This window comes from Streptopelia decaocto (assembly GCF_964273445.1).
Source record: "Streptopelia decaocto genome assembly, chromosome: 22".
Lineage (NCBI taxonomy): Eukaryota > Metazoa > Chordata > Aves > Columbiformes > Columbidae > Streptopelia > Streptopelia decaocto.
In genome coordinates this window covers 2482722-2509483 of record NC_138677.1, presented here as the reverse complement: position 1 = coordinate 2509483, position 26762 = coordinate 2482722, and the positions used below count along the sequence as shown (strand labels likewise).

At 52.8% G+C, this 26762-nt stretch overlaps 1 protein-coding gene across 2 annotated transcripts; it reads left to right on the top strand.

Annotated features, from left to right (window-relative positions):
* The first annotated feature begins 40 nt into the window (after positions 1-40).
* EFTUD2 (elongation factor Tu GTP binding domain containing 2) lies at positions 41-26762 on the top strand. Of its 2 annotated transcripts, none has more exons than XM_082071132.1 (28): positions 41-158; positions 576-681; positions 1755-1920; positions 2362-2440; positions 4958-5033; positions 5997-6062; positions 6310-6345; positions 7156-7246; positions 8179-8261; positions 8710-8876; positions 9732-9856; positions 11425-11488; positions 11843-11933; positions 12396-12531; positions 14194-14321; positions 15291-15484; positions 15614-15725; positions 15920-16060; positions 16428-16529; positions 17599-17681; positions 18720-18806; positions 19092-19218; positions 20067-20154; positions 21115-21233; positions 22287-22381; positions 23115-23268; positions 24875-24982; positions 26167-26762. In XM_082071132.1, exons 2-28 carry the CDS (start codon positions 577-579, stop codon positions 26260-26262), a joined length of 2919 nt encoding a protein of 972 aa, XP_081927258.1. In that variant the 5' UTR covers positions 41-158; position 576; the 3' UTR covers positions 26263-26762. The 2 variants fall into 2 exon arrangements, with proteins under 2 accessions (XP_081927258.1, XP_081927259.1); XM_082071133.1 differs by lacking the exon at positions 41-158 and adding an exon at positions 364-372.

Sequence of the window (26762 nt, the reverse complement as noted above, 5' to 3'; positions counted from 1 at the left end):
GTCCGTCCCGTCCGGCTCTTCCCAGGCGGAAAAGGCGGGAGCGTAGGGCTGTGTCACGACAGGCGGCTCGGGCAGCCCGGGGGCCTTCTACGGCGGTGTCGGTGGCGCCGGCGGCGAGGGCAGCGCGGCGGGAGAGAGCGGGAGCGGGCCCGGGCCGGGTGAGCCGGGGGGGGGCGGTGGAGCGGAGGGCGCTTGGCGGGCAGGCCGGGCCCGGGGGGCCGTGCGGGGCTCCGGGGAGCGGCGGGCGGGCCCGGGCCGGGTGAGCCGGGGGAGCCGGGGGGGGGGGGCGGTGGAGCGGAGGGCGCTTGGCGGGCAGGCCGGGCCCGGGGGGCCGTGCGGGGCTCCGGGGAGCGGCGGGCGGGCCCGGGCCGGGTGAGCCGGGGGAGCCGGGGGGGGGGGGCGGTGGAGCGGAGGGCGCTTGGCGGGCAGGCCGGGCCCGGGGGGCTGTGCGGGGCTCCGGGGAGCGGCGGGCGGGCCCGGGGGGGGCGCACGGTGCGAGGCCGGTGAGGCGGCGGGTGCTGGGGGAGCCCCGGGGAAGCCCCGGGTGCGCCGTCTGACCCTCCCCTGTGCCCCAGCATGGACACCGACCTGTACGACGAGTTCGGGAACTACATCGGGCCCGAGCTGGACTCGGACGATGATGATGACGACTTGGGAAGAGAGTCCAAGGACCTGGACGAGGTGAGCGGGGGGGACTGAGCGTCCCGGGGGAGCCTCGTCCTGCCCGGGACCCCCGCGGGGTGAGCAGCGCGGGCTGCACAAGCTGCCGGTGATTCCTTCCCCGTGCTGGGCGCAGATTCTGCTTTGAGGTTTTGTTCGGTGGTTGACTTTGGCTCCTGAGGATCAGGGTGGGTTTGGTGTTTAAAGGATTCAGCAGATCAGTTTGTGTTGAAGGGACGTTCCCATCTCCCCCAGTGCCCCCCTGCCATGAGCAGGGACATCTTCACCAGCTCAGGGTGCTCAGAGCCCCGTCCAGCCTGGCCTGGGATGTCTCCAGGGATGGTTCGTCCACCACCTCTCTGGCCAACCTGGGCCAGGCTCTCACCACCCTCAGGGCCAACAATTCCTTCCTCATGTCCAGCCTGAATCTCCCTCCTTTACTTTCAAACCATCACCCCTTGTCCTATCACAACAGGCCCTGCTCAAAAGTCTGTCCCCAGGGACGGGAAACAAAATTTTGGCTTGAGTCATGATTAGAACTGGGAGCTGCATTTGGTGTTTTTATTTGTGTGAATGGAGGATCCGTATCCATTCCGTGAGCTCTTCAAGCCTTTAGTAACACACTCAACAGCACAGCAGAATTGCAGGGAGCTCAGCTTCTTGGTGTGATGGTAGAACAAGACCCCACAGGCTCTAGAGTAGAGTGGGGAGGGCAGCAGAGGCTGCTCCATCACACTGCGGGAGCATCAAGCACCGAGGAAGCCCCATCTCATGTCCTGTTGCTGCAGTTCCTTGGGGTTTTGTCATGTGGGTGAGCAAGGGGTGGGAGTTGTTGCCTGTGCAGGCCTCTCTGTGGATTTTCTTGCTGTTCGTTTTCAAGGTGCTGCTAAAATTTGGCAGGAATGGGTGTGTTCCTTGCAGAGGAACCTCTGCAAACCACTCTGGGCTGGGTGGGAGGTGCGGGGCCGCCTTGGTTCCCCGGCTGGGTTTGTGTTTCTTTCCCTGTACAACACCAAACCTGCCCTTCCTGGGATGCCTGGTGTTTGTAAAGCGCTTTGGTGCTGGTGGCAGCTCAATGTGAGCGTTGGTTGCAGCTGGAGGATGATGACGATGATGATGACATGGGGGACCACGACGAAGACCACCCGGGGATGGAGGTGGTGCTGCACGAGGATAAGAAATACTACCCCACCGCCGAGGAGGTGTATGGACCCGAAGTAGAGACCATCGTACAAGAGGAAGACACACAGCCCCTCACTGGTGAGTGCTGGAGGGAGGAGAAGACTCTCAATGGATCCTTAGGAAAGGGAAAATAGTGTTTCATTCTGTTTTAATGCCCCTTCCGTATTCCCTCTCCGACTCTTGTCTGTCCAGCAGTGCGCAGATTAGGGCACTCAGAACTCTTACAAATGCCAAACAAACTGTCTTTTGAACAACAGATATTGAAAAATGCTTTAAAGATGCTTGAGGAGAAATAAAAATGTGTCGAAATCGTCTCATTTGACCCCTCTGTAAGAGCATAAACTGGTTCAGTTGGAAGGGACCTGCAACAATCATCTGGTACAACTGCTTTTATAAAAAAACTGAGAGAATCTGTCAGCTTGAAAATCGTGTTTTTGTCTGCAAAAGTGTCTGTGACCGTTCCTGCCCGGCTCAGGGTCTCTGGAAACAGCTGTTTATTGTTCTTTCTCTTGTTTTCAGAGCCAATTATTAAACCCGTGAAAACGAAAAAGTTCTCTTTGATGGAACAGACGTTACCGGTCACCGTCTACGAGATGGAGTAAGTTGGACGGGGGGGAAGACGCGTGGCTGTTGGCTCGGGCCATCTGTGCTGTGATTTCCTCGCTGGCTGTTGTTCGCAGGCGGATTTTGGGGGGCAGAGGGTGTGTGCTGCGTGGGGGAGGCAGATTTGGGGGCATTTGCTTTGTTTCTTACCAACACCAGCACAGAACTGCGAGTGCAGCTGTTTCCCAGACTTTAAATGAAAAACAAGAGGAAGACAGTACAAGACCAACCGTTTTACAGATATTTTCCCTCCACAGCTGCAGCACAGGGCTTATTTTTATGAAAGAGAACGTAGCTCTTTCCTCGACGGCTGATTTAGAGCTTGATAATCAAAACCCTCATGGTGCGGATTTGCTGAAGTTCAATTTTCTTGACTGGCTCAAGAATATTTATACAGTCGGCGTGTGGCGCGTGTTGGGGCATTTTGGGTCGATCCCAGTCACTGCTGCCTTAAATTAATTCCCATTTACCCCAGAGGAGTTTCCGGGGGGAATTTTCGCGCCGCTGGTTGTACGTACAGCCGTGCATAGATCAGCACGACGCTGCAGCGAAACTGTGCCCAACGGTCCCTTTGGGTTGTGTCCCACCAGGGTTGGGAGCAAACCTGGGAATAAATCAAAATGAATTTCAAATTCACAGAATGGACTGGGTTGGAAAAGCCCTCAGAGATCATCCAGTTCAACCCTTGGTCCAACTCCAGTCCATTCACTAGATCATGGCACTAAGTGCCATGTCCAATCTCAGTTTAAAAACCTCCAGGGCCGGTGAGTCCAGCACCTCCCTGGGCAGCCATTCCAATCCTGACCACTCTCTCTGCACAGAATTGCTTTCTGATCTCCAGCCTCAATTTCCCCTGGCAGAGTTGAAGCCCATGGCCCCTTGTCCTATTGCTGATGCCTGGGAGAAGAGCCCAATCCCCACCTGGCTAGAACTGCCCTTCAGGTAGTTCTAGAGAGTGCTGAGCTCAGCTCTGAGCCTCCTCTTCTCCAGACTAAACAAGCCCAGCTCCCTCAGCCTCTCCCCATAGGGCTTGTGTTCAAGTCCCTTCCCCAGTCTTGTTGACATCTCGCACAACTTTGGTAAGGAATAAAAATGCTTGTTTACTTTCTCTATTACAAATATAATCTCAATGCCGGCTTTTTGTCGACGGGCAGAGGGCTCCGTAACCTCGCGTGCGCCGCCGTTCTGTACGTTGTCTATTTGAGGATGAACAGATTGAGCTGCGTGAGCGTCTCGTCAGGCTCAGCTTTCCACACGCCACTTTGGGGCTCGGCAGAGCTTTTCTCCCATTTTTAACAGTCGTTTTCAGGTGTAGACCCCAGACCCGTGTGCCGAACACACCCCGGCGTGCGCAGTCACCGAGGATCCTCTTATTTTCCAGCAATAAAATTTTGCTGGAGTTCGTGTTCCGTCACTCGGATGCCCAGGACCTTTTTCTCCTCGGGGTCATGTTCATCGATCAGAGACTTTTCGATCTGGCCAGATTTAAACCACAGAGCCCCTGGGGCTGATTTTTCTCAGCAGCCCCTTTTGCTCTTAGTGACCTCTTCTCTTCGTTATCTGCCGCCTTCCTGATCCCCGTGTCCTCTGCTCATTCCATCTCTAATTAATTCCTCCTCGTCCTGTTCGTCGCTATAAATGGTTCAGATGGGGCCAAGAGAAATTCCCTGTGGGACGTAGCCAGAAACCTGCAAGCTCGGTATTGATTTCCCATTTAGCCTTCTTTTAAGACCAATAAGCAAGCTTTTAATCAGTATTATCATTGATTTTTTTATTTTTTAGCTCTTAATCAAAATGCTGTGCGTTAAGGAGTCTGCAGCATTGGTGAAAATGAAATCTTTTTAAACAGGAGATGATTTGACAGCGCTTATTTTGTGCGGACCCACAGCAATATACACGTGTTTTATAGCCTCCCGTTATTGTTTCGAGGCGTTGGTAATTTAGGATCTCAATTATATTTTGGCCGGGATCCAGGCAGAAGTGACCGGCTCCTCATTTCCCAGCTCAGTTATAGCTCTAAAAAGGTTTACATTCTGTTCCTGTTCCCTCGAGTCCCTGCGAACATCACTGTTTTAACACCTGAAAAGCAGAATTAATGGCCCGCGGAGCCCCGTGGCCACTTTTTAAAACTGCGTGGGGTGCTCGTTATCCAGCTCTCTGATTAACTTGATGACCTGCCACTATTTGAGTGGAAGTATTTCATCATCTGAGTATGTGGATGTGACTTTTGCTCTAATACTGACTAGAAGAGATGAAAAATCTTCAATAATATTCCCTTGCTGGCAGTTTTACCAGCTCCGTATCCTCCCACCCACTGCCATCTGTCTGGGACTCCAACTCTCTCGTCCTTCCCATCTGGAAGGTGGGATTCGTCCTCCGCAGGGCAGCGCCGGAATGAAAGTTTGGAGAGTATTCAGGGGGCACCTTGGAGAGAAAGCAGAGCTGAAATGGCACCTGCTTTTCTTAGACGCGGCAGAAGCCTCCAACAGTCTTTTGTGTTTCGTTCCTCCAGTTTCCTGGCAGATCTGATGGACAACTCGGAGCTGATTCGGAACGTGACGCTGTGCGGGCACCTTCACCACGGCAAGGTAGCGGGAGGATCCCGTGGGGATCGGGTGGTTTTAACCATTGGTTTGGTGCTCAGACTGTCGCTCCTGAGCCCTCCAGCTCTCAGCAGTGCTCACTGTCCACTCCGCTTGCTTTTATTTCATAGAATCATAGAATATTTTGGGTTGAAGGGACGTTCCCAGCTCCCCCAGTGCCCCCTGCCATGAGCAGGGACATCTTCACCAGCTCAGGGTGCTCAGAGCCCCGTCCAGCCTGGCCTGGGATGTCTCCAGGGATGGTTCAGCCACCACCTCTCTGGCCAACCTGGGCCAGGCTCTCACCACCCTCAGGGCCAACAATTCCTTCCTCATGTCCAGCCTGAATCTCCCTCCTTTACTTTCAAACCATCGCCCCTTGTTGTATCACAACAGGCCCTGCTCAAAAGTCTGTCCCCATCTTTCTTATGGGCCCCTTTTAAGTCCGGAAAGGCCGCACTAAGGTCTCCCCGCAGCTTCTCTTCTCAGCTGAACACCCCAACTCTCTCACCTGTCCCCCAGCAGAGCTGTTCCAGCCTCGGATCATTCCTGGGGCTCCTCTGGCCCCTCTCCAGCAGCTCCATGTGTGTCCTGTGCTGAGGACCCAGAGCTGGACCAGCACTGCAGGGGGGTCTCATCAGAGCGGGGCAGAGGGGCAGGATCCCCCCAAACCTGCTGCCTGTGGGACTGGGGATGCAGCCCAGGGGACAACTGACCTGCTGGGCTGTGAGCACACAGCCGGCTCATGTTGAACTTCTCCTCAACCAACACCCCAGGTCCTTGTCCATGTGACTGCTCTCCACTCCTCCATCCCCAGCTCCTCTGAAGGTCCGTTTGCAGGTTTTCTTTCATCCACGTGGAAATAATAACATGCCCGACTTTCTTTGTCCTGCTGCTGGAGGGACAGGGTTGTACCTGTGTTTTCTGGACACACTCACCTCCTTTCTCACGTGGTTTTGGATTTTTCAGACATGTTTTGTTGACTGCCTGATAGAACAGACACACCCAGAAATCCGCAAGCGCTACGACCAGGACGTAAGTGAGCTGTGCGTGTTCCTGCTCTGGAACACGGGTTGTGTTTTACACTCGGAGGGTGCAGGATTGTACATGGGGAAAACGAGGTTTAGTGATAAGAACATAGGGTGGGGAAGCCAGAGCTCAGTCCTGATTCTGTCTCTGTCACCTGCCACCTTCACCCTGTGTAAAGAGTTATTGTGTTCTGCTTCAAACTCAATATTTGCTACCAAAATGTGATATACCGTCTTTTGTTTTGTCTTTGCAGCTTTGCTACACTGATATATTGTTCACAGAGCAAGAGGTGAGTGAGTTCTGTACAATAAGCAGTGACTTTTATCCAGTTGTCTCATGCTTTACTCATAGTTAGTTACTGCTGGCAGATTCCTCTTCCATTTTAGCATCATCTTGTGCTTTCCACATTTTGATTATTTGCTTTATCAATAAAAGGATAAGTAGTTGGACCAGTAAGATCCCTGGTCCAGCTTTCTTTATCAGGACAACCTTTGTGATGTTGAAAATCTATAGCAGAGTTACCCCAGCATATGGGTAACTCTTATTTTCTTGGAGAGAAAGAAGTGGAAGGGGTTGGCAGCATTAGAGGCTGAAGAGAAGAAGTATGATTTCAAAATAAACATATTTCTCCTCGTTTCCTTCGATGGGAACTCTTAGCTCTGCCTCCGTGTGGTTGGGAATCTTATTTTGTCCTACTCGCTAAATATCGTCATGACCAGAACAATCCTATGAAGCATTTTGTTCTTTTAACGCTTTACTTCATACTCCGGGGGGGTCAAATCTGCTGCTTTGTGGTGAAACTTGATAACAGCAGGAGGGCGAAAGCACAGGAAAAACAAGCGTTTGCTGTCTCTGGGGTTGTGTCTCATACTTCCTGAGCTGAAATGAGGCGGGGATTGTGCTCCCCACTCTGAACCAGTATGGGTGGAGGAGCAGGACCGGGGACCGGAGGTTGTTCCTCCCTCCCTGGGTGCGGGAGGTTGGGTTGGGTGGATGTTCCGTTTTCCATCTCTCTCATTTTTCCTCGGCCATCTTCTACATCTTTACATGGTGATGTGTTTTTTCTTTTAACGGATAATCCCGATTTCCTGCCTTGCAGAGGGGAGTGGGGATCAAGAGCACACCAGTGACTATTGTGCTGCCGGACACCAAAGGAAAGTCTTTTCTCTTCAACATCATCGACACCCCAGGTGATTGTGTAATCCCGCTGAAGGCAGCGCCACATGTGGGGTGGATACGTGACCATACGAACCCAGATTTCTCATTAATAAACCCCTTCGGTCCGCTGGACGGTGCTGAACAGGACAAACGCAAACAGGGATGGTTAATGAGGGTTTCAAAGAGCTTTGTCTCAGGTTGCGGGTTTGTGTAGTGTTGGCTCTCAGAAAAGCAAAGAATCTGGACCCTGAAACGTCAGGGATTCGGCTGGAAATGTCACTTGGGTGCCATGAAACCCTGAGACGTTTTTATTCGCAGGTGTGAACACACATTTTGTGTGTTTTATAGACGATCCCAGCCTAGTCCTGAGCCTGCAGCTAAATTCCTTCTTCCAAAATCACTCCCAGCTGTAAGGACTGTGCAGCTGGCTCTTAGTCAGGCTTATGTCTCCGATTAGCTGACCTAATTGAGAGCTAATGAGGCTGAAAATGTGTTTTGCTCAAGTATACAAGGAGCTGGATTTTCCAGGTATCATCACACACAGCGGGAACGGAGCTTTTCTTGCCCCAGAGTGAAACTCAGCAAGTTCCCTCCAGCCTCTGACAAGCTTCTGCGGGGGGAAAATAATCATGGGTCAACTTGTTTTAAGAAACTAAGGCCAAACTTTAGGAAAGCGGGTCTTGAGACACATCTGTTGAGTCGCAGCTCGAGATGCGGGAGGTTAGAGCGCAGGAGGAGGCTGGAGGGAGAGGCATCTGTTGTTCTTTGGTGCAAAGTCATCTCCCTCCTTTCCCTGAAGTACTTGCACAGAGCTGTGAGAAAAACAGTAACAAATGTGCCTGTTGAAGGAGTTGTTGTGTTTATTCTCAAAAAATAGCATGAAAGCTGAAGCGGATCCCCACCCCTCTGCGCTGCCGGCATCAGGACTTACTCTGGTTCTCATCATTGTTTCGTGTTTTCGAAGGTCACGTCAATTTTTCCGATGAGGTGACAGCCGGCCTTCGCATTTCGGACGGCGTCGTGCTCTTCATCGATGCGGCTGAGGGGGTGAGTGCCGGCGTCTCCTGGGTTAACATCCACATCTCTTCCTCTGGGGTCTTTGATCCCACCTCGATGGGTTCAGCTTTCCACGCTGAAGGGATTTTGGAGGACGGTTTGGGAAGCGAGAGTGTTTTCCAGCCAAAACAGCGAGTCACGCTTCTGCATCCAGGGCTGACGTGACAACCTGTACACCCATTATCTAACTCATTTGCGTCTCCATCCCCAGGACACCTAAAATCGAGCAGGTTATTTACATCAGGGATATCCAAGGGGTAGAATTCAAGGAATTTGGTTGGGTTAGCACCTATTTCTCTCTTTCTGGAGGACTATCTGAGCCGAGTTCAGGCTTTTCCACCCCCATGCAGCGTAAGGGTCGCTGCTCTGCCTGTGACACCCCAGATGGCGTTTTGCGGAGGGCTTTTCCCAGCGGTGTTGGTGCTGGTTGTCCCCGCAGGTGATGCTGAACACGGAGAGGCTGATCAAGCACGCGGTGCAGGAGAGGCTGGCGGTCACCGTCTGCATCAACAAGATAGACCGGCTGATCCTGGAGCTCAAGCTGCCGCCCACCGATGCGTATTACAAACTGCGACACATCGTCGACGAAGTGAACGGCCTGATCAGGTACGGCTGGTGGGGATGATGCTTCCTTAGGGTTTGCTGGCTCTGTTCTTTTGTAGCTGTGTTTCTTTGCCTAAAACCCCACAAGTTTATCTCTTGATGTGTTGAATTATAGAAAACAGGGCAGAAGAACAACCAGAAATCCATCTTAGCCAAAATATTGAATTATACAGGAAGAGCTGATCCTGCCTGAATTCTGACAAACTTCTCGGGATTGGCTCTTTCTCCCCCCATTAAAAAGTAGGGAAAGGGGACGTATGACCGGGGTGCGGAGATTCTGTGCTCCCAGATGTCTCAAATACACTGAGATTGTCCAGGCTGTGTCCTTATTTTGGCTGTGACTCTTATTTCGGTTGGAAAAGACCCTTGAGATAATCGAGTCCAACCATAACCCAACTCCACACTAACCCGTGTCCCTGAGAACCTCATCCACATGTCTCCAGAGATGGTGACTCCACCACTGCCCCGGGCAGCCCGTTGAACTCATTAAAACTGTTTCAGTTCTATCCCTACATTATTTGCCTTGGATCATCTTTTTTCTTGCTTGATTGACCAACTTTGCTGCCTATTTTTTAGGGGAAGAAAAACTCTGACCTAGCAAAAAACACAAAGCACTTGTGCTGGTAACTTATTAGCTCTAGGTCTTTAAATATTTCTTTGCACACCAATGCTTAGAGGTTTATACTGACCCTGAAATTCCAATGGCGAGTAAACTGCAGCTGGTTTTAAGATGCTATTTGGCAATGTAGAAGCCTTGACTATCACATACCGGTGTGGGAAGTGGATTTAAGTGTCTTCCTTGGTTCGTAACATTGATTTTGTTTCTCTTTCTTGTCTCTGACACCTGTCTCCTCTCAGCATGTATTCCACCGACGAGAACCTCGTTCTGTCTCCCCTTCTGGGCAACGTGTGTTTCTCCAGCTCACAGTACAGCATCTGCTTCACGCTGGGATCTTTTGCAAAGATTTATGCAGACACATATGGTGAGGATTATCCAGAAACCTTCTACACTTTAACATCTCGTTTCCCAACCTTTTTCTGGTGAGGCTTTCTGAGCCTTTCAGCTGCACAAACGTGGCCAGTATGTGCACTCTTGAATTTCTAGGAGTTGAGAGGTGCTGCAGATCTGAGCCCTGGGTGGTAAAAAGCAAAAATACTGTTGCTTTTAACTAGCTAGTTTCTCCTGATAAATGTTTCTTGAGTCAGAAGCCAATGTTTTATACATACCCTTAAGCAGCAAAACAAGTCCTGCTGTGGCTGTTGAAGGCAAGTGGATGTGTCGTGCTTTCCCTCCTGCCCCGAGCAGCTCAGGAGCGAAGCGGTTAAGCTCAACCTGCCTTTTCACAAAAGCCTCCGGAGCCTGAGACTCAGCTGCAGCCGGGTGCAAGCTTGGCCCACAAGGTTTTGCACTCTTGCCCTCTTTCTTTTTTAAGAAACTGTCTTTTGCTGGCTTTGACTTAATTTCCCGTTCCCCAGGTGCCTGCTCAGGGCAATCTGCCGCTTGGAAAAGCGCGGCCTTGCGCTGGCGTAACCCAGCTGCGCGGCCCAGGCTTTTGAAGTCTCACACCAGGGAATTTGGGGTGATCTGCCGCAGCCGCGAGCAGGGGAAGGAGGATGTTGCAAAGCAGCTGGTTTAGCTCTGGCAGAGGAACGAGCCTGAGGGGGATGAAGTTGTAGAGGTCAGGGACTGACGTGTCAGGGCTATCGCGCGTCCTCGTGAGTCTGGAGAAATAAATGAGCTCCCTGGTTGTTGCAGTGTTAACTGCGAGGGTAAAGCCCCTTTGCGGGGCTGATAAAGATGCAGGCGCAGTCGGGAGGAGACGTGACCCGCGTGGGGCAGACACGAGCCGAACGGGTGCTTGAAATCAGTAACGTTCGACGTGGCCACCAGGGATTTTATGTGCAGCCACCACACTTCAGCTAACATGAGTTATAGGAGTTTAACTGTCAAAACCGCAGCCACCGTGAAATTTCTTACGCTTGCACATCTGCCCAAAGCAAAAGCTTGTTTGGGAACTGCTGTAAATTATCACCGCTGTCTTCTTCTTTGTAAATCTACCGTGACAGCTGAGCGCTGCCCTGTTCCTTCAGCGCTTGGGTGTTTGGCCGTGTGCTTAGCGCATCAGCCGAAAAAGAGAAGAGAACCTGGAGATGTTCAGCAAGGCAGAAAACGCTCGCGATGAGCCTGTGGGGCAGATGGGGTGTGAGCCGGCGCTGCACCTTGGCACTGCGGCGTGAGCGGCAGGAAAACGCAGCAGATGTAGCCGGGTTCCTGCAGCGCGGTGTCTGGCGGCCCCGTGCTTCTCGGCTCTAACCTTGGGTGTAATTAACAGTCAAAATGTTCCTGAGAAGTCAGTGTGTGAACTGGCCTCGCTGGGCTGTTTTCTGCCCACCTGCTCAGGGCTTAATCATTTATTCAGAATTAGGACCAGCATCGGTCCATTAAATCAGATCCTCAGGGTTGTTTTAAAAGCCTAAACCCAAAGATTTCCAAGATGAGAGAAATCCAGAGCCATCTGATAGACTTTTGTCATTTGCTTTTTCCCTTTAGGAGACATCAATTACCAGGAGTTTGCGAAGCGGCTCTGGGGTGACATCTACTTCAACCCGAAGACGTAAGAAGCCTGTTTAAATGTCTGTTACTTTATTGCTGGTTTTTTTCTTCCTTTCCCTGTAAAACGTGGGCAAGATGCCCACCCAAGGTCCCTTCCGGCCTTAGTTGTCCTGTGATGGAGTAATATCTGGGAATGGTTGAGTGAGGCTCCTGCTTGGTGTGAATCCACGTGGTTCTTTTGAATCCATAAGCGGGAGCAGAGCCTGCTCTGGCTTTTTTTTGGAGCACATGCGACTCCCATGTCCGTGAATGCTTCCCGGGGGGGTGTTGGGAGGGAGAAGGTGACCTGGGGAGAGCAGGGGCCATGTTTGCAGTAGTTCTTGCTCCTCATATCTCTCCTTGTTTCCCCCAACAGCCGCAAGTTCACCAAAAAGGCCCCAACGAGCAGCTCCCAGCGCAGCTTCGTGGAGTTCATTCTGGAGCCCCTGTACAAGATCTTGGCTCAGGTGTGTGCTGGTTCCTTCTTCCCGCAGCTCCCGGTAGGAGCAGCCAAGGGCTGGACACGATGCAATGGTGTGGCCGGTGCCCATGGGACTCACCCGTCCTGTTATATAGTGTGATCTTCACAGATTTCTGGATTTGGAGAGCAGACCAACGACGAGCAAGCCTGTAACAGCTGCTTCTTGCAAATATATCCTTATATTGCACAGTTAGAGCTGCCTTTGCTTTTCTTAGTGTGCCTTAATATCAGCCGAGTGATAACGATGATCTTAATGGTCTCAAAGATGATCTTAAGGGTCTCTTCCAACCAAAATGATTCTCCAGTAGTTTGACCCAACTGGTTTTTGTGTGAGCGCTGAACCAGGGCAGGTCAGGAGCCGCGAGGGTGATGCTGGTGAAGCTGCACCTGGGAGTTGTTGGCTCTGACACTCCCAGTGATGCTGAGCGTGGTGCTGCTTGTCTTGCAGGTGGTGGGGGACGTGGACACGACCCTGCCCAGGACGCTGGATGAACTTGGCATCCACCTGACCAAAGAGGAATTGAAACTGAACATTCGGCCCCTCCTGCGGCTCGTCTGCAAGAAGTTCTTTGGGGAATTCACAGGTAAATGCTGTTGGTCTTCCCCTCTGCCATCTTCGCAATACCCTCGTCTCACATCAGCAGAGCTCAGGGCTGTGGTTTAACCCGAGCTTCAATACAGCCGCTCACCCACTCCCTCCCCAGCCCTCAAATAGGGGAGAGAATCGGAAGGGAAGGGAGAAACTTGGATTGAGAGAACACAGTTTAATAAAATAATAAAATAGTAATACGCTACTAGTAAATAGATATATAATAGAAATAGAATATAAAAAAAAGATACTCAATGCAATTCCTCATGACCTCCAGCCAGTGCCAGGAAGCAGCGCCTGGTCCTGAGCTGCTAATCCCAAAGAGAGAGCGAAAAATAAAGGCAGAAAGGCCCAGAGGCCTCTGCAAAATGGCAAAAGGCTGAACTAAACATACTGAGCAGAACTCCCCCAGATCCGACAAAAAGAATGAAGAAGCAAGAGAGAGAGAGACCGAAAGGTCCTGACTCTCCTTAAATATGAAGCCTGATGCGAACGGGCTGGAACACTCTGATCGCTCAGTCTGGGTGTCAGTCCAGCTCTGTCCGTCCATCCCCTTCCTCGCTGCCTCACACCTGTGAGCAGAGCTCAGAGTGTCCTTGGCTCTCAGACCGGAGCAATTAAACACATTAACTCTGTGCTGGGCTGTTATCTCTTGTTCTCAAAGTCCAACAATGACCGCGCTAGCTAGGAAATAAGAAGGTTTCTAACTGCACGAAGAAAATTAACTCATTTTCAGCCAAACCAGCATGGTGTGTTACAGCCAGGGAGGGCTCATTTCTACAGACCCCTTCTCAGCTTTCCAAATCTAAAATACTAAACCAATATCAAAATACTAAACCAATTGACTAATTGACAGGAAGCTCAACATGAGCCAACAGTGTGCCCAGGTGGCCAAGAAGGCCAATGGTGTCCTGTCCTGTATCCAAACCAGTGTGGTCAGCAGGACAAGGGCAGTGATCCTGCCCTGTGCTCTGCATTGGGGAGGCCACACCTGGAGTGTTGTGGTCAGTTCTGGGCCCCTCAGGTCAGGAAAGAGATTGAAGTGCTGGAGCGGGTCCAGAGAAGAGCAACAAGACTGGGGAAGGGACTTGAACACAAGAGCTATGGGGAGAGGCTGAGGGAGCTGGGCTTGTTTAGTCTGGAGAAGAGGAGGCTTAGAGCTGAGCTCAGCACTCTCTAGAACTACCTGAAGGGCAGTTCTAGCCAGGTGGGGATTGGGCTCTTCTCCCAGGCATCAGCAATAGGACAAGGGGGCTTGGGCTTCAACTCTGCCAGGGGAAATTGAGGCTGGAGATTAGAAAGCAATTCTGTGCAGAGAGAGTGGTCAGGATTGGAATGGCTGCCCAGGGAGGTGCTGGACTCACCGGCCCTGGAGATTTTTAAACTGAGATTGGACATGGCACTTAGTGCCATGATCTAGTCAATGGGCTGGAGTTGGACCAAGGCTTGGACTGGATGATCTCTGAGGGCTTTTCCAACCCAGTCCATTCTGTGATTCTGTGACTTGCCCAAAGCACAGCTCGAGACACTGCTGACATCTTCCCCATTGCTGTGTGCGCGCTGCCGTCCGAGTGGCTTTGTCTTATGTTTATTTGCGTCTGTTTCTTTCCTTTACGCTGCTTACTCGTGTTCTCATGCAGCATTATTACTTTTCCAGGCTTTGTGGACATGTGTGTGCAGCACATCCCTTCCCCGAAGGTGGGAGCCAAGACGAAAATCGAACATACATACACCGGTGGCGTGGACTCTGATCTAGGGGAGGCCATGAGCGAATGCGACCCTGACGTAAGGCAACTCTTCTGCTTTGCTCCGCGTGTCCCAGAGCGTGGCAAATACGCCCTCCTCGCGTTGCCCTGACAGGGCAGCTGCCTCCCAGCAGCCATCCGCACACATTTGACTGCCAGCGTTTCGAAACCTCTCATCCGATACTGAAACAAATCTCTTTGCTCTGAGAAACTTGCGCTGCCTGCCAGGGCAGCCTTGAGAGAGAGAATTGTTTCACAGCGTTCGGAGGGGAGCTGCGCTAGGTCAGGACTTCAGAGCACGTGGGAACTGTGGGGTGATTTTGTGTCCTTTTGCTGCCTTTTTGTCCGTTTTCATTGAAGTTTGATTCTCTCTCCAAACTCTGAGAGAATGGATCTGAACTCTCCTGATTAAAAATAGCCCCACGTTAGTTAGTCAGCACCTTTCGCATCAAAGCCTTGCGAAAACCTCCTCAAACAGCTTGTGCTGAGCTGTCAGAGTTGTCTCGAGCCACCAACGCCAGCCAGCAGCTCAGCGAGGAACGTGCCCCTGCCTTTTGCTCTAATGTCTGGAGACAAAATGAATCTCTTATTTTAATGAGTTGGGATTACTCATGTAAAACTGAACAGTGGTGACTGTCACCAGATCGCCGGTTGTGGAGTGACCTTATGGGACATAGAGCTACGATCTGCGGCGGCTCGGGTGCTCTGCCCTGAGCTGGTTTGCAGCCCAGCAGGTGACATTTCTTCTCCTGGTCTTGTCCCAACCACTGTTTTCTGTTCCACAAGAGGGAGGGGAGCTCCAGAAAAGTCCACCAAAGCCATTCTGGGGTCTCCGTGCCGGGTAAGGCTTCCAGTGAAAGGAAACACAGGACTTTGCAAGTCAAAAGGAGTATTTCTAAATTCAGCCTTTTAATCCTTTTGTATCCATGAGCCCTACCAGGTCTGTGTCTGTTTTCTTGACCAGCTGTATTTTGAAAGAGGCTTATTTCTCTCTCTTTTTCCCAAAAAGGGTCCGCTGATGTGTCACACAACGAAAATGTACAGCACCGACGACGGCGTTCAGTTCCACGCCTTTGGCAGAGTGCTCAGCGGTACCATCCACGCCGGGCAGCCCGTGAAGGTCCTCGGGGAAAACTACACCCTGGAAGATGAGGAGGATTCCCAGATCTGCACCGTCGGACGCCTCTGGATCTCAGTTGCGAGGTAGAGAAAGCTCCGGTGACTTGTTCCATTGGGAGAGGAGTTCCTGCTGGGGACAGGGACAAGGACAGTGCTGCAAGGGCCTGGAGCTGGCAGCAGCAAGTGCTGCAGTGACGGTCTCCGGCTTTTTAGGTACCACATTGAAGTCAACCGGGTTCCTGCTGGCAACTGGGTGCTGATTGAAGGGGTGGACCAGCCCATTGTGAAGACCGCGACGGTCACGGAGCCGCGGGGCAATGAGGAGGTACCGTGTGGGGCTTACGGAGCCGGGGTGATGGAGCACAGCCCAAAAGCTCCAGTAGTGAGGTTAAAGAAACCTTATCTGGGAGGAGCGAGGGCGTAGGAGCCACCAAAGAGAACAGCTTCAACCGCTGCGTCTGACTCCAGCGGCCAGCGATCGATGCAGAGACACAGCTGTTTGTCCTTGTCTGGTTTCAGGCTCAGATCTTCCGTCCTTTGAAGTTCAACACCACATCTGTCATCAAAATTGCTGTAGAGCCCGTCAACCCCTCGGAGCTCCCCAAAATGTTAGATGGTCTCCGCAAAGTCAACAAGAGTTACCCCTCGCTTACCACCAAGGTATTGCTGGTGTACTTGTGGCTGTTTGCAGCTCGTGCTGTGGGCTGCCTTGTAGCCCGATCTTTAAAGTAAATGTTTATTTACTGTGGCTTGTTTTCTTTGTTGTGGGTATTTTCATGCTGTTGTGGTTGATCTCATAATCATGTGGAAATAGCAGAAAACGGTAAATGTAGCAGAAAACCACACACCGTGCTGTGCCAGGGAGCACATCAGCACTTCCTGCTGGAAAAGGCTGTGGGAGGTTTCTTTGGGGTCGCTCTGATCCCAACCAGTTTATTTAAAGCTGATCCTTCCTGGGGCTTATGTAGGAGCCTGGAAGGGCCCGTGAGCAGTGACTTTCTCAGTGAAACCCTCGCTTGTCTTGCAGGTGGAAGAGTCTGGGGAGCACGTGATCCTGGGGACCGGGGAGCTCTACCTGGACTGCGTGATGCATGATCTGCGCAAGATGTATTCAGAGATTGATATCAAGGTGAGAGAGGTTTTCACAGCTGGGGAGTGGGTTTTGTGCCCCTATCTCAGAAGAAGGAGAAAATAAACCGAGCTGAACATACCATATGAATATTTTCAGGTCTCTTTAAAAGGAGAAAAAGGGCCGTTAGGATGCAAGGGCTGTTTGTACCAGCACTGGTGTGGCCAGCAGGCCCAGGGCAGTGACCGTCCCTGTGCTGGGACCTGGGGAGGCCAAACCGCCAATCCTGGGGACAGTTCTGGGCCCCTCATGCCAAGAAAACCCTTGAGGTGCTGGAGCGAGTTGAGAGAAGGGAATGGAGCTGGTGAGGGGCTGGAGCACAAGTGTGATGGGAGCGGCTGAGGGAGCTGGGGGGTTCAGCTGGAGAACAGGAGCTGAGGGGAGACCTTCTGATCTCTGAACTGCCTGAAAGGAGCTTGGAGCCAGGGGGGTCGGGCTCTGCTCCCCAGGAACAAGCGCCAGGAGCAGAGGAAACGGCCTCAAGTTGCGCCAGGGGAGGTTGAGGTTGGATGTGGGAACAATTTCTTCCCCAAAGGGCTGTGGGGCATTGGAACAGGCTGCCCAGGGCAGTGCTGGAGTCACCATCCCTGGAGGGCTGGACAGACGTGGAGATGAGGTTCTCAGGACATGGGGCAGTGCCTGGGGTGGGTAATGTTCAGACTCAATGATTTTCAGTGTTTTCAAACCAAAATGAATCTCTGATCTTAGGAAGGGTAACTTTACAGCCTGACTCTATCAGACCAGTGTGACTGAGCCTGCAAAATGGCTGGGACAGGAGTGCGTGAGCATGTTCCAGCTTTGCCTGTGCTTCAGCCATTGCCTGGCTGGCATCAAATAAATAAATTAAGCATAATTTTTCATACTTGGAATTAGTTTTAAACGTTCCTGTCTTGTTCGAATGAAGGAATAAGTAAATGTGTCTGTGCAGGCCTCAGTGGGTCACACACGGGGCCGATTAAAACCCTGGCAGATGAACCAGATTTTCCCGTAGGTGTTTAAAGGTTTCAAACAGTCTCTTCAAAACAAAAAAGGGCTTGACAGCCTCACAGGTGTGTTGTCGTTAATGCAGGTTGCCGATCCAGTGGTGACATTCTGCGAGACAGTGGTGGAAACGTCCTCCCTGAAGTGCTTTGCGGAGACACCCAACAAGAAGTAAGAGCCCGTGGGCGAGCTGGGCGGTGGAGATGGGCAGAGTGCAGTGGGGATGGGACTTTACCCCCTCCCCAAACTTTTCATGAGCAAAAACTTTGCCTTCTCTTATCCATACTTAATCTTGAAATGAATTTGTTCCTTCCTGGTGGTGCGCTGGGGTTCTTCCTCCCCCAGCAAAGCGTGACGAGTTGAATGTGTTTGAAAGAGGGAGACCTGGAAGGGAAGGTGGGCTGAATAACCAGGGTGAAATCTGGGGGCACAGGAGGTTGGAGCATGGAGCGGGTTGGTCTCCTCCCCAGGAACAAGCGCCAGGAGCAGAGGAAACGGCCTCAAGTTGCGCCAGGGGAGGTTGAGGTTGGATGTGGGGAACAATTTCTATCCCAAAGGGCTGTGGGGCATTGGAACAGGCTGCCCAGGGCAGTGCTGGAGTCACCATCCCTGGAGGGGTTTAAAAGGCGTTTAGATGAGGTTCTTAGGGAGGTAGTTTAGTGCTAGAGTTGGGTTGTGGTTGGACTCGTTGATCCTGAGGGTCTCTGCCATATGCTGAAGGTGGCTTTCCTGTGTTCCCCCATGGTTTCTGGTTCTCACCCTCCTCTATTCCGACACACTCTCTCCATGTTTGCGGCCTAATTTAAGGGAGCAGAATGGTTCCAGTTCCATGTCAGGCTTTGAACTGTTGGACACATGGAGTGAGCTGCTCCGGGGGGTGGTTCCTCGCATTGGTGGGGTCTCCAAGGCGTGTGGGACACAGCAAGGGCTGGCCCTGATAGAAACATATTGCTGGCCCACGGGCTCCCTCGTGCAGCCCAGGCGGGCGCTGGACACGGGACAGGAGGGACAGAACCGCACTGTCCCTCAGCGATCTGGAGCCGAACAGGCTTCAGAGAGCAGTTGTTAAGCGCCCGGGCTGTCTTTGCATGCAAGATGGTAACAGCGAAGGACACGGGTGGCTTCCCCTCCCTCGCTGTCCCCCAGGTCCTGCCAATTACTCCCATTCCCGTCATCCCGCAGACTAATTGCGACTGTCTCTCTTCTCAGGAACAAGATCACGATGATCGCTGAGCCGCTGGAGAAGGGGCTGGCGGAGGACATTGAAAATGAAGTGGTCCAGATAACGTGGAACAGGTGCGACCGCTCTGGGGAGGGCAGGAATCCTACAAGCAAATAACTTGGGGGGATAAAAAGGGAATGTGGCGTCTGCAAGGTGCTCGGTACCAGCCAACAGCTCTGGGCAGGAGTCCTGGTCCAATATTCCTACCAGGTATTCCGGGATCATCCCTCCCCAGCAAATTATTTGCTCCACATAAAAAGCTGAAGCGTTTTATGGCTGAAGGGAACAGGGATGTAAATATGTTGTGAGTGCAGGTCAGATACTTGTTTTCTAAAGTTTCTTCTCTTTTTCTTCTACAGAAAGAAGCTGGGTGAATTCTTTCAGACCAAATACGACTGGGATTTGCTGGCTGCCCGTTCCATCTGGGCCTTTGGGCCGGACGCCACTGGCCCCAACATCTTGGTAGATGATACGCTGCCCTCGGAGGTGAGAAACACGGGCAGGGGGGTGTGTTTGAGGGAGACGTTTGTCCTGCTCCTTCCAGAACCTGCAGCAAGGTCCTTCCTTTCAGGATTACTGTTTCGGAAGTTATTTTCCCTAGGTTTCCCAATTTAGAGACTTGGGCAGGGGTTCAAGAAACTCTCCCAAAATAAATCATTTATTTGCAAGGTAGCTCAAGCTGGGACCTCAAATAAACAGAAGCTTATGCAATTATACCCCTCCAATCCAAACCTCCCGCCCCCTTGTGTGTCACTCCAGGCCAATTGCAAAGTTAGAGTCTGGAATCTCCCTGTTCTTCATTAATCTCTTCGTTTTCACCAGGCAGGGAGTCCAAGGCCTGACCTCCAGCTGCTACTTTGCACCTGCAGCTGGAGAATAATAAGTTATTGGCAGCAACCAAAACATTCTGGTTTGTCTTTTTTTAGACGCTGTTCTGTTGCTTTACTTCTCTCCGGGGACGTGTCTCCCCTTATCTTCGAACTTGAACCAGGCCTTTTTTGCTTAATGAAGCAGGAAGTTCAAAAGTTTACAGCTTGCAGTCTAAACGAACTTACTTACACTAAGGGAATTTTATATCAGGAGTTTCTAAGAATAATTCAATAAGCTAAGGCAGTCCGTTCCCTAACAATTACCGAAATATGGACTCGTTTAATTTGTGGCGTAGGTGCTGAGCTCTGCAGATGATGCTCCTGAGCTGTGAGAGGGAGGGATGGACGCTGGGGGTGTGGGACGTCACTGCTGCTCTTCTAGGAATGGGCTATTAAACAGCAGGGGCTGTCCGTTGCTGCCGCCCGATGCAGGTGTGGTCTCTGAAGCTGGCTGTCTGTCTGTAGGTGGACAAGTCGCTGCTGGGCTCTGTGAAGGACAGCATTGTGCAGGGGTTTCAGTGGGGAACCAGGGAAGGGCCTCTCTGTGATGAACGTAAGTACGACCTGGGGGGAAGTGGAGCTAATAATATACTTTAAATTCTTCTGTCTCTTAAGTGTTGAAGTGATTTTGCTGGTGTGGTCCCTCAGTCGTAGAATCACAGGATGGTTTGTGTTGAAGGGACGTTCCCAGCCCACCCAGTGCCCCCCCTGCCATGACAGGGACATCTTCACCAGCTCAGGTTGCTCAGAGCCCCGTCCAGCCTGGCCTGGGATGTCTCCAGGGATGGTTCAGCCACCACCTCTCTGGCCAACCTGGGCCAGGCTCTCACCACCCTCAGGGACAACAATTCCTTCCTCATGTCCAGCCTGAATCTCCCTCCTTTACTTTCAAACCATCACCCCTTGTCCTATGGCAACAGGCCCTGCTCAAAAATCCATCCCCATCTTTCTTCTTGGCCTCTTTTAAGTCCAGAAAGGCCGCACTAAGGTTTCCCCAGAGCTTCTCCAGCTGAACAGCCCAACTCTCTCAGCCTGTCCCCCAGCAGAGCTGTTCCAGCCCCAGATCATTCCTGTGGCTCCTCTGGCCCCTTCACCAGTTCCCTTCCCACGCCACAGCCAGGGACAGCACTGGGAATGGGTGACGAGGGAGATGTAAGAACCTCCCTGTTTTTCCTGGCTGCAGTTGCCACCCAGACACTGGCACTTGCCGTCTGCCTGCAAGCCAGGGCCTGATAGCTGACAAGCTGGCTCCCAGACCTCGCCTCTGCTCCTCATGTAATTCAGGTGCAGATCACTGAGCACCCTGCAAGATGCGCTGCTGAATTGTTCACGTTTGATATGCACAGTTAGGACATGATCATACTTTCCCCGCTGGAATTAAATTTAGGAGACCTTGTGTGGCTCCAGGTCTTTTTCTGGATGTTTGCTGTGTCTCTGGGGATGCACGGTTGGTGCTGGTGTGGCAGAGAACATCCTTCTCGAGTCACTTACTGTCGTTTCTGCCCTTCCGCAGTGATCCGCAATGTGAAGTTCAAGATCCTGGATGCTGTGATTGCTCAGGAGCCCTTGCACCGGGGCGGCGGACAGATCATCCCAACAGCCCGGAGAGTGGTCTACTCCGCGTTCCTGATGGTGAGGATCGCGCTGTGCATGACGGAGACCGACGCTCACACTGCGCTGGCTCCTGCGGGCCCCAAGGAGTGCGGGTGGCACGTGTGCTGCCGTATCTGCCCCAAAGACGTCAGTTTAAACTGACTCATTTAGTAGGTTGAGAGAGGTTCTCCTGCCCCTCTGCTCTGCCCTGGGGAGACCACACCTGGAATCTTGTGTCCAGCTGTGGCCCCTCAGTTCCAGCAGGACAGGGAACTGCTGCAGAGAGTCCAGCGCAGCCACCAAGATGCTGCAGGGAGTGGAGCATCTCCCGTGTGAGGAAAGGCTGAGGGAGCTGGGGCTCTGGAGCTGGACAAGAGGAGACTGAGGGGGGACTCATTCCTGGGGATCAAGATGGAAAGGGGGAGTGTCAGGAGGATGGAGCCAGGCTCTTCTGGTGACAACCAGTGACAGGACAAGGGGCAATGGGTGCAAACTGGAACACAGGAGGTTCCATTGAAAGATGAGAAGCAACTTGTTCCTGGTGAGGGTGGCAGAGCCTGGCCCAGGCTGCCCAGGGAGGTTGTGGAGTCTCCTTCTCTGCAGACATTCCAACCCGCCTGGACACCTTCCTGTGTAACCTCATCTGGGTGTTCCTGCTCCATGGGGGGATTGCACTGGATGAGCTTTCCAGGGCCCTTCAACCCCTGACATTCTGGGATTCTGTGATTCATTCATCCATTAATGTTTCCAGTGCCCTTGTGGGCTGGCAGATGGGTTTTCCACGCTGTCACGTTCCAGCCGGGCTGCAAACTTGTGTGCATCTGCTCTGTCTCCCCTTTTTGCTGCTGTTCAGCTTGCTGGGAAGGGTGGGCGTGCGGGAAAGGGAAGCATATGACTCATGGCCAGAAGGAGAAAAGCTCCTTTCAGCGTTGGTTTGACGTCGGTTTGGGCAGCTGTGGGGCTGCAGGAGCCCTTTCATCCCCAGTCAGGCACCGCGTCTGACCAGAACACACCAGTCCCTGACTCTTAATTGAACCCAACGGTGTTTGCGCTGCTGGAGGCTCAGTGGCTCATGTCCCTTTGTCCCTACAGGCCACCCCTCGCTTGATGGAGCCCTACTACTTTGTGGAGGTGCAGGCTCCTGCCGACTGCGTGTCTGCGGTGTACACGGTGCTGGCCAGGCGGAGGTGAGCTGGAGCTGCCACAGACACTCACAGTCCTGGCGTTGCTTGGGAAGTGAGGGGAGAGGGGAAAATCTGTGAGAAGTGACCGCTCAGGGCTTCCCCCACTGATCCCAGCCCATGGAGAGGGGGATGCCCAGGGTCACACGCAGCCTTCGGTTTGCGCCTGGTTCTTGCCGAGTGTCAGAGCAGGGAAGATATAAAGGGATATGAGACCCCACGGGAGCGCTGTGTTCAGCTCTGGGGTCCCCAGCACAGGGCACACATGGACCTGCTGCAGAGGGGCCAGAGGAGCCACAGAAATGATCTGAGGCTGGAACAGCTCTGCTGGGGGACAGGTGAGAGAGTTGGGGTGCTCAGCTGAGAAGAGAAGCTCTGGGGAGACCTTAGTGCGGCCTTTCTGGACTTAAAAGGGGCTGATCGGAAGGATGGGGACAGACTTTTGAGCAGGGCCTGTTGTGATACAACAAGGGACAATGGTTTGAAAGTAAAGGAGGGAGATTCAGGCTGGACATGAGGAAGGAATTGTTGCCCTGAGGGTGGTGAGAGCCTGGCCCAGGTTGGCCAGAGAGGTGGTGGCTGAACCATCCCTGGAGACATCCCAGGCCAGGCTGGACGGGGCTCTGAGCACCCTGAGCTGCTGAAGATGTCCCTGCTCATGATCTTTAGGTCCCTTCAACCCAAACCATTCTGGGGCTCAGTGACACACAGGCAGACTAATCTCTTGATGTGTTGACAGAGGCCACGTGACACAGGACGCTCCGATCCCGGGCTCTCCTCTCTACACCATCAAAGCCTTCATCCCAGCCATCGATTCGTTTGGGTTTGAGACAGACTTGAGGACCCACACACAGGGACAAGCTTTCTCGCTCTCCGTCTTCCACCACTGGCAGGTGAGTCTGTGCCCTAGTGAGACGAGAAGAGGGATGCGGTAGGATGAGGCAGAGCTCAGTGCTGCAGCTCACAGGACAGGACAACTCCTCTGGGGAGCATCCCCAAAGGTCTCAAGTTGGGGAGATTTGTACGCTGGCTGTTAAGTGTCTGCCAGAAGCCAGGAGCTTTGTTCTGCCTCACATCACCCTTTGTCCTAACGAGGGAGTGCTGAACGCTGCTGCTTGCTGAGCATAAGGGTCCTTTGGTGCCTGGAGAGGGGACATCCTTGTCTGGGAGAGGGGAAGCTGTTGGGTGCACCCCGTGCTCTGCAGCCTGGGGAGCTGTGCTTGGAGCAGGGTTGGAGAGATGCTTTTCCACACTTTGGCGTTGCCTCTCAGACAAGGCTTTTTTTAAACCTGTGGAAAACAGGGTTTGGGATGGAACTTTATCCTCCGGTTTCTTCCCTGACTCAGGCAGGTTGAGTCCTGCGGAGCTGCCGCTGCGAGGTGCACAGCTGCTCGTGGTGCACCAGGGGGGAGCAGCAGCAGCGACTCAGCCCCCAGAGCAGGCGTAAAGGTCGGGATAGAAAAGCCGGAGGCTTGGCTCCGAGGGCATCAACACACCCGACTTCTCGAGAGAGCTGCGCTGACTGCGACCCGCGTGGGCTGTTTGCTTAGCAGGTGTCGAAGTTTTAGATTGCGGGGTGACAATAAAACCCTGGCAGATGTATTGTTAACCCCCTCTCCCCCCCACTTCTCCCTTTTGCCCCTCCCTCTCCCCCCTTCCCACTCAGCACAGGCGATCAGGAGGGAAAGAAGGACAGAGAGAAGAGAGTTGGAAAAATTAACAATGTTTTACTAATGCTACTAATAAGAATAGAGAAAATAATACAAAATATACAAAACCAATCTTGAAAGTCTCAGCAACTGCAGAGCCGGCACCCGAAGTCCTGGACTGGACTCTGCAGCCAACCGGAGCTGGATTCAGTCTGTCACTGGCCTCAGTTCACAGGGACGACTCGCAAGGTCCTCTGCTAATGTCGCCATAAGCAGAAGGGAAAAAGCAAAGGCAAAAGCGAAAAGGGACGAGATCCTTGTGATCTCCCACTTTTATATGAAGTATTCACGTGAATGGAATGTTATACACAGTTGGTCAGTTTCTTGGTCACCGGTTTCTCGTTGCCCCTCTGGCGAGATGTCCATCCATGCTTATCAATAAGTTTGCATCCCATTGCTAGGTTTACCAAAACATGTGTCCGGTTCTCCAGGAAAATGCAGTTAATATGAAGGCTTTAGCTGACAGGCAAAATCACTGAAAGAGAAACTTGTTTTTAACAAAACCAGGACAGCAGGTTTTTAGAGGTCTCAATACAGCAGCACGTGGGGAAGGTGGGATGTGCTCTTGGCTTGGGTTAGCAACGCTGTATTAGTGACTTCTCGCAGGCACGAACACCAGTAGTGACATGACAGTTTTTCTGTGCCAGGAGAGCAGATGAGGTGTCGGGGCTGTCACGCTGAAGCTGGGGGTGTCTGCAGTGCCATGGGGTGTTTCCCGCTGCAGTTCAGGGTCTCCAGGAGGTTGAACCGTCCCCCAGCATCGCTCTCACATCCTGGCGCTGTATTTCAGATTGTGCCTGGTGACCCCTTGGACAAGAGCATCGTCATCCGGCCCCTGGAGCCCCAGCCAGCCCCACATCTGGCCAGAGAGTTCATGATCAAGACCAGGCGCAGGAAGGTACGTTCTGGGAGTGATCCCTGTGGTGTCCGTCTGTCCACCCATACCAGCAGCTGCGCTGTTGCAGTGTTGTCCCTTGGGCGTGCCACGTCCCCTCTGTGTTCACAGAGTGGACCAATGTCCTTTGTGCACCGGGACTTCCCTCGCTCTTGATCCCCCCAGTGCTGCCCGTTGGTGCCTGAGATTGTCCTGTGAATTAAAGAATCATTTTGGTTGGAAAAGACCCTTGAGGTCATCGAGTCCAGCTGTTACCCACCCCTGGCACTGCCCCGTGTCCCTGAGAACCTCATGTCCGTCTGTCCAACCCTCCAGGGATGGTGACTCCAGCACTGCCCTGGGCAGCCTGTTCCAATGCCCCAGAGCCCTTTCTGGGTATCAGGCTCCCCATTGGGAGGGCAGGGAGCTGGTACATGTGCTCAGCAGCAGCACCCACAGATGGCAGCTTAACCTGAGAGACTGGGCTGCATCCCCAGCCCCACGGGCAGCAGGTTTGGGGGGATTCTGCTCCTCTGGTGAGACCCCCCTGCAGTGCTGGTCCAGCTCTGGGTCCTCAGCACAGGACACACATGGAGCTGCTGGAGAGGGGCCAGAGGAGCCCCAGGAATGATCCGAGGCTGGAACAGCTCTGCTGGGGGACAGGTGAGAGAGTTGGGGTGTTCAGCTGAGAAAAGAAGCTCCAGGGAGACCTTAGTGCGGCCTTTCCGGACTTAAAAGGGGTCCATAAGAAAGATGGGGACAGACTTTTGAGCAGGGCCTGTTGCGATAGGACAAGGGGTGATGGTTTGAAAGTAAAGGAGGGAGATTCAGGCTGGACTTGAGGAAGGAATTGTTGTCCCTGAGGGTGGTGAGAGCCTGGCCCAGGTTGGCCAGAGAGGTGGTGGCTGAACCATCCCTGGAGACATCCCAGGCCAGGCTGGACGGGGCTCTGAGCACCCTGAGCTGGTGAAGATGTCCCTGCTCATGGCAGGGGGGGCACTGGGTGGACTCTGAAGGTTCCTTCAACCCAAACTGTTCTGTGATTCAAGCCAGTGATCAATGCCTGATCCCTTGCAAATTCTCCTACCTCCCTCTGAAACCTGAACATTTCTTCCAGTGTGGGACAGCAGCGCTTTTTGTGGGATCTCAGCCGCAATGGCTGATGTGCAGCCGGAGCAATAACCTCTGGTTTTGTGCTTACCCTGCAGGGCCTGAGCGAGGACGTGAGCATCAGCAAGTTCTTCGATGACCCCATGTTGCTGGAGTTGGCCAAGCAGGACGTCGTCCTCAACTACCCCATGTGAACGTGCTGCTGCGCCATGCGGGCTGACCCGAGTCCTGTCCGGTGTCTGTCTGTCCTTCCCACCCCTGGTCACCCAGCCCTGGCTCCTGGAGCTCGGGGCACGCAGGGAACCGCTCCTTCACGGCTCTAGAAGTCCCCGGGCATTTTTGGGCTGTGCACTCAGTGCCTGCTGCCTACAGGGAGCAGCCCCAAGCGCTGATACGTTTTGTGTTATTAGTTTTCAGCTGCTGTGGCCTCCAGCGAGGAGATTTTCCCTTTTGCTCTCCCAGGCACATGGGTTATCCCCAGCTGCAGCAGAGCAGCGTGAATATAATGTCAGGATTACTAAGGACTGAGCCTAAATGTGCATCAAGCATTTCAGCTTTGCCCGGGCTGTTTTGCCTTGGGCAAAGCAATCTTTGGGCAGCTGAGGGAGATGCTGGAGCGGGGGGAGAGGCAAATGTGGCTTTTTTCCTTTTTTCATGCACCCTTGTAAACGTTTAATACAAAATTCCAGATGGA

Excerpts from the sequence above, each read along its gene's own strand:
- EFTUD2 (XM_082071132.1), top strand. The coding sequence starts at position 577 with ATGGACACCGACCTGTACGACGAGTTCGGGAACTACATCGGGCCCGAG. Across the intron at positions 682-1,754 it reads AGTCCAAGGACCTGGACGAG|CTGGAGGATGATGACGATGA; the intron begins GTGAGCGGGGGG and ends CGTTGGTTGCAG. Across the intron at positions 5,034-5,996 it reads GGCACCTTCACCACGGCAAG|ACATGTTTTGTTGACTGCCT; the intron begins GTAGCGGGAGGA and ends TGGATTTTTCAG.